General features: G+C 40.4%; 1 protein-coding gene across 2 annotated transcripts in view; it reads left to right on the top strand.

Moving 5' to 3' along the window:
* The window catches only part of iyd (iodotyrosine deiodinase), a 13,231-nt gene extending 7,009 nt beyond the window's left edge, over positions 1–6,222 (top strand). Inside the window, exons 5-6 of one of the 2 annotated variants that reach the window (XM_080743923.1) lie at positions 1–96; positions 4,204–6,222. The exon at positions 1–96 is cut by the window's left edge and continues 122 nt beyond it. In XM_080743923.1, the coding sequence (XP_080600049.1) occupies positions 1–61 (61 nt within the window). In that variant the 3' untranslated portion in view covers positions 62–96; positions 4,204–6,222. The other variant, XM_080743922.1, reaches the window with a different exon arrangement.
* Positions 6,223–7,371: the final 1,149 nt, after the last annotated feature.

The raw sequence follows: 7,371 nt of genomic DNA on the forward strand, positions 1-7,371 counted from the left end.
CGACGCCACCGTGCCCGACCTGCAGCGCAAGGCCCTCCACGACATCCTGGTGCACGTGTGATGTCATCAAACCACGATGATGACATCATTAAAACGGTCTGCGATGCTTCATTGTCATGTTGGAGAACACCTTGACACTTCCTAGTGCAGGTGTAAAGTAACTAAGTACGTTCACTTAAAGATGCAGTGCCATGATTTTATTTCCCCCCTAAACACGATTATCAGGTATTATTATTATACTAGGAGGAGGATTTCTCCCCAAAAAAGTGTACATAAAAAGTAAAAATTATGTTTTTATGTGGCCAAACCCACCAGTTCATGATGGTCCAATTCCAAACCGTTGACTCGCTGACTCACGGACTTAGCCAAAGTCAACGTGCGCGTTCACGTTTGGTCTTAAGGGCTTGAGGGTTGTTCCAATGTAAATCGGTAAGTCCGTGAGGGTGCGGGAACGCCCCTTTTTGTTGACTTTCCCAAAGTCCGTACATATATGCTGCCTTTGGCAAAGGAATTACCCACAGTTCATAGCGTTACTAGGGGAATCAGCTGGATCCTCCAAATGTCAATCATTTAAATGTGGAGATGAGTCACGAATCGCGGTTAGAACGTCAACAAGCAGTAGTGCTTTCTCACTGTTCTCAAAGGGAGACAGGATGGAAGATAGCCTATATATTTAATTAAAAATAAGGGGGCACATGATAAGACATATGCAAGGTAAATGCAGAATATGCAAATACAATTTAAAACGAATTATAACCCATAAACAGAAATTAAAAAGAATAGATTAATGTATCTACTATCTAGTCTATTATAATAATAATCAACAATCACATACTTTAAAGCAATTACTGTAAATAAGGACAGTATTTTAAATGTGATGTAAAGTGTCATGAATAAAACACTCATCTAGCAGTGGTCCTTTATTAACCTTTTCAGGCAACAACCCCCAAAAGAATCATATTTGAACTGGTCAGGGGGCTTTGTATAACACGGTTCTATTGGGAAAATAGCAGATCTACATGCTCACAGCGCCTAACGTTGCGAGGTGTTGTGAGCATGTAGATCTGCTATTTCCACAATTTCTGCCTCTGATATATTTGGACAATGTTTTTGACCCTCTATAAACATCATGTTGGTTTGTTTACTGTTGAGAAAACAATGTCACACATTAATAATCATCTGGGGACCCCTTAAAATAATTTGCGGACCCCCAGGGGGTCCCAACCCACAGGTTGAGAACCACTGATCTAAAGTGCTGTTCCGTTCCCTTTGGAGCTGTACCCTCTAGCTGAGTCCACAGAAGTTCCTTTGCTCACCACTAGGGGGGTGTACCCTCAAGCCCTTACCATGTTGACGTCACCTAAGTCCATGAGTTAACAGTCAACAGGGTTTAGGGGGGAGATTGGAATTTGGCCTAAGTATGCCTGGTTGTCAGGTGTGTGGAGACCCAGCTGAAGTTAGCCACACCCACAGTGATGGGTGAACGGTAAAAGGGGAGGGGATGAGTTTATGATGTAATTAAATCATGTTTTTGGATCGGCACTTTTGACCCACAAGTTGTCAGCCTCCAGGAAGAAACCCAAAATACAAAGGGAATACATAATTGCTCATAACAACCACACCAGGGGTGGTGCCATAGTTTTGTTCTTTTTCTGGTTTTCATGTGTCTATGAGGTTGACAGTACTTCATTAGACCCCCTGGTGTGGTTGTTATGAGCAATGATGTATTCCCTTTGTATTTTGGGTTTCTTCCTGGAGGCTGATACCTAGTGGGTCAAAAAAGTGACGTTCCAAAAACAGTGATTAAATTACATCATATAATCATCCCCTCTCCTTTTACCATTCACCCAACACTGTGGGTGTGGCTAACTTCAGCTGGGTCACCACCCACCATGACAACCAGGCATACTTAATTAAATGGTCGGTGTGGCCACACAAAAACATAATTTTAACTCTTTCTGTACACTTTTTTGGAAGAAATCTTCCTCCTAGTATAATCACAATACCTGATAATCATGTTTTAAGGAGGAGATAAATCATGCAGTAAGGGCCGGCCGCCTCGGCCAAGGGCTGGCCGCACTTTGGAACTCGCCCTCTCTCAAATCATGGCACTGCATCTTTAAGTACTGTACTTAAGTAACATTTTTAGGTATTTGTAGGCTACTTTACTGGAGTATTTCCAATTACCAATACTTTTACTGTTACTCCACTATCCTGGATCCAAATATTGTACTGTTTTCCCCTCTACATTTATTAGAAAACTTTAGTTACTAGTTACTTTCCAGATATTAATATTATCAAACATACATGAACCACTTTAGCCCTATTTTAAACCTTGGCTATTTGCAAATAACCGTTCTACAAGCTGTGAGCTTGTAGATCTTTTTAAAACATTTTGTACTTAAAGTACATTTTTGATGCCAACACTTTCATACTTTTACTTTTGGTACTTAAAGTACATTTTTGATGCCAACACTTTCATACTTTTACTTTTGGTACTTAAAGTACACTTTGATACTTTTACTCAAATACATTTTGAATTCCGGACTTTTACATTGCACTTACAATACTGATACTTTTACTTAAGTAAATAATGTGAGTACTTTTTCCGGCACTGCCTGGGTGCTAGTACCACGAGTTGACGCAAGACATGCTTAGGACGCGTTGTGATTGGACAGTAGTTGCTGTGATGGACAGTGCTGCATTGTTGAACTTCTTTTTGCAACTACAGTATATGCCTTAACCTAATCGTATTCCTAATCTTAACCTCAGTAAAACTATGACTAAACCTAACCTTATTTCTAATCTTAACCTCAGTAAAACTATGACTAAACCTAAACGTATTTTTAACCTTAACCTCAGTAAAACTATGTCTAAACCTAACCTTATTCCTAATCTTAACCACAGTAAAACTGGGCCAGCTCAAGGCCCGGCCGACCCGGCCCCATTCATTGGCATACATTTTATGCCTTGCCCGAAAACGTCGGATAGGATCGGGTTCGAGAAGAATTTATATACATTTTAGGCCAATGTTTGGGCAGAATTTGAGAAATCGAAAGCTAACCTTCTTCCTAGCCTTAACCTCAGTAAAATGATAGCTAAAACTAACCTCATTGCTTATTGGATCGTGGAAAATGAATTGTGTAGCAGTGAGAGACAAACTCTAGGACTGCAGACTGGAGAGTCCAATGATTCTAGTGATATTCTTGCAACTGCGTTTGTTTATTAAGTGCTTTTACTGTAGGTCGTCTTATCATGTTTCGTTATCACCTTTTATTGTATCTGAGCTTCAGACATTAAAGAAATTATAAATGAAAGGAAAACGGCCTTTATAAACAAAGATTTTGGTGCCATGAAATTGGCAGATAAAAAGATAAAAATCAAAATGAGGCAGGAAAAATTGGCACATAGACAGCGATTGGAGGACGCATTTAATGCCAATAATCACAAAAGGGTGTGGGATACGATGAAATCCATGACAGGAATGTCATCCACCACGAAACCTATTGTGACAGATAATGAACTCAGCTTTGCAAATGACCTAAATACATTCTTTGCTAGATATGAATCATTGGACAACTCCTCAAAGTGCACTGATATACTGAAGGCTGTAACACCTGCCCCCTCAGACCGAATTACTATCACGGAAGAGGATGTAAGGAAAGTGTTTCAGTGCACTAACACGAGGAAAGCTAATGGGCCGGACGAGTGCAGTGCTTTTCTCCTCAAAAATTTTGCATCTGAGTTGGCTCCAGTGTGGCAACCAATATTTCAAACCTCTGTAGACACACACACAATTCCTCTGCCTTGGAAAACATCATACATAAAACCACTGCCCAAAATCCAATGTCCAAAAGAACATAAGGATTATAGACCCATAGCTCTCACTTCAGTGATTATGAAATCACTTGAAAGAATACTCTTGCACCATCTTGTTAGTATGACCAAAGACAAATTCGACCCCTGCCAGTTTGCATACAAGAAAGGTTGCGGTACAGAGGATGCGGTTGTCACACTGGTCCACTTAATTACAAAACACCTAGATAAGCTAGATAAGTCTAACATGAATCATGCAAGGGTGCTGTTCTTAGACTTTTCTTCAGCTTTCAACACAATACAGTCTGATATACTAGTGTCAAAGATGGTGCAGTTGGAACTGAATCCATACTTAATACACTGGTATGCTGCCTTTCTCACCAACAGGGTACAGAGGGTGAAAGTGAACGGAACCCTCTCCTCAGCAGTAACAACTAATGTTGGGGCCCCCCAAGGTTGTGTAAGCTCAGCTATACTTTTCACCCTTTATACTGACAGCTGTCGTACTGAGGAATGTCTGTCTGAAGGTCGTACTAAGGATCCAGACCAACACATTCTAAAGTACTCTGATGATACAGTTTTAATTTCACTCTTAGATAGTTCCAGTGATCCTGGACTGCACCAACTCAGAGTGAATAAGGTGGTTGAATGGAGTGATAACAACGCTCTCATCATTAACACAAAAAAGACAGAAGAGATTGTTTTTGGTGCACCACCAGATACACACAGATCTCCCATTACTATTCATGGTGAACAGATCAACCAGGTATGCTCGTATACGTACCTCGGAGTAGTAATAGACCAACTTTTGTCATGGAAAGATCAGATTGAATCTGTGTGTAAGAAAACAAAGCAAAGAATCTACTTCCTTCGCCGTTTAAGATCATTTGGTGCTAGTAGACAGATTCTTCTTATGTTTTTCACGTCTGTCATTATGAGTGTTCTCCAGTACTGTAGTACCACCTGGTATGGATGCTTGTCTGCAGCCCTAAAGTCACAACTGCTGCAACAACTGAACATTTGTTCAAAGATAGTTGGACAACCACTTCAGAGGCTATATACGAATACGTATGATAACAGCATTCTAAGGTTGGCAAGAAATATTACCTCTAATAGTAGCCATGTGTTGCATAGAGAATATAGATTGCTGCCTTCAGGAAGGAGATACGAAGTTCCAGCATACAAAAAGGTCAAACTGAAAAGGTCCTTTGTCCATCAGTCGACTTTAAGGCTTAATCAGGAGCTTGGCCATAGGTAGGCTTGGCAGTGGACACTGCTCTCGTCTATATTATCCTTATGTATGTAAACCAGTCTTGTCTTTTTTTTGTTACATGTGTTAAATGTGTGTATATATGTTATGTGTCGCATACATGACCTGCTGTGTCGCAAGACAAATTTCAGTGTGAACTGACAATAAAGTACTATATCATATCATATCTTCTAAAGCCTATCCCTATGTTTTTCACATGTACTGTATGTACCTAAACAGTGCATGTAGGCCTAAGTGACAATAAAGTTAATTTGAATATGATTAATGCGGCTCGCCATTAAACCCAGTGGTAAAATAAGGTTGTGGGAAGTGTTATGTGAAAGTGACGCCGCTTTGTCGATCTGTCTGGGAAGTATTACGTGAAAGTGACGTATACGCCAATAACTAGCAACGCTAATGCCAGAGCCTTGTATTAGAGAGTACTGCCAATGCGGGATTCAGAAACAGCGCCAGTCACGTGGTTCATGTAACTGGTAATGTCACTTTTCCCTCATAGACTCCAATTTCCAACTTCTGGTTCTCGCTTGTCACTATTCACCAATATATCGTCCTTGTCAGGTGAAAACCTTGTATGTCCAAAACCGTTTGTTTTGCATTTTCCATTTTAAAAAATGATTGAAACTAGTGAAAACAGCCGATCTAGAAGCACACAACGCCTCGCAGCGCAAGTCGTTGTGTGCTTGTAGATCTGCTGTTTTCACTACTTTTGTGCGACGGCCTTGAATGATGAAGCAGGGCTTTACTTTGTGAAAGAACAGAGAAATTTGAAACTTGGAGATACAAGATACCTTGTATACCCGTCAACAGCGATATGTTTACTAGGAGACCTGGTCCCACGAAGTGAACGGAGGTGGTGCGACTCTCTCTGTATACAAGGCTCTGGCTGACGCTACTCACGTCCTGGACATGAAAATGTTTGAGAACCACTTGTTCTCAGTGGTCTTCGATATGTCTTTACACGGACAGAATGTGTCCGTGGCAAGACTTGTCCATGTCTGTGAGAATTTTAATGTTCTCATTATGATCATAATATAATTGCTGAATGTCACTTCTCTTCCATCTGAACGGTGAATGAACACCTGCAAGCATTTATAATGTGAAATGAATAATAATAATAAAGCTCATTAAAGCTCTGAGTAATTGTGTGCTGGAGGCTTATTTATGTTACCGCTTTACAACGTATAATAATGTTTTGTATAGACCTTGGATGCTAAATACCTCGAGGACTTTAGATGTTGTGTGTGCGTGTGTGTGTGCCTGCGTGTGCGTCCATACCCAGGTGATTAGCTTAAAGGGATAGTACACCCCAAAAAAAAGCAATTTCCTTTTGGTGTTCCTCACATTGTTTTGTCGTATTCCAGTTGCTCGTGTCGTAGAATCGGGGCGTTTGAGAATATTTAAGAGTGTAATATTTAAATGACGGTCGGTTTCAGCCTTGATTTATCAAAGGACAGACCAAACGTACTCTAGGATTGTCTGTTTAGGATGGCTTGGTAAATCCCACTCGCATTTCTGTCTTAATACGTTGAAATCTGGGGCAAATCACCGCTTCACAGTACTCAATCATTTTCAGTACTCAATAATTTTCACAGCCTAGGCAGTGGTGCTTTGGTGTTTTCTTTACAGGGGGAATTTATTGACGCCACGTGCACGTGCGGCTTTAGATGTGTATTTGCGCCCACATGTGCACATGGAGCAAATAGAAAATATTGCGCTGCAGTAGAGTAACTAAAAGTTTACTACTGTAGGTGTAAAGTATCCATATGAATAGGGTAGGTAGCCTATTTGGGCTTGTGAATCTTGGTGATGCGCAAGCACTTGTTGTGCAAATAGCAATTTGATTAGATAGGCCAGGGATGTCAAACATACGGCCCGCGGGCCGGATGGTGATTCAATCCGGCCCCAGGCTTGTAGAGCATATATTTCTGAGCATTTAGAAAAAAAAAGTAAGTCTCTAGCCCATTCCTGTCAAGAGTTATGATTGTTTTAAGAACTGCAGGCTAGGTTTCTCCCACCAGGTGGCGGTGATTGAGTTGATTGATTGGAATGTTAAGTGATCAGCTCTCTCTCTCTCTCTCTCTCTGAAGATGACAGCGTTGCTAGGAATGGGGTGGGGGGTCTGGCTATGAATCTTACCTGAACGTACCTACAATATTCGAACTGTACTCAAAGATTACACATATTAGACATGGAAATTAATGTTGTTAAGAAAATAACTTATTTAAAAAATATAATAATAATAAAATGTAAAAGTTTTATTATTCAGATATTTTCTGAATATGCCA

This window comes from Nannobrachium achirus (assembly GCF_963921795.1).
Source record: "Nannobrachium achirus genome assembly, chromosome: 16".
Classification (NCBI taxonomy): Eukaryota; Metazoa; Chordata; class Actinopteri; order Myctophiformes; family Myctophidae; genus Nannobrachium; species Nannobrachium achirus.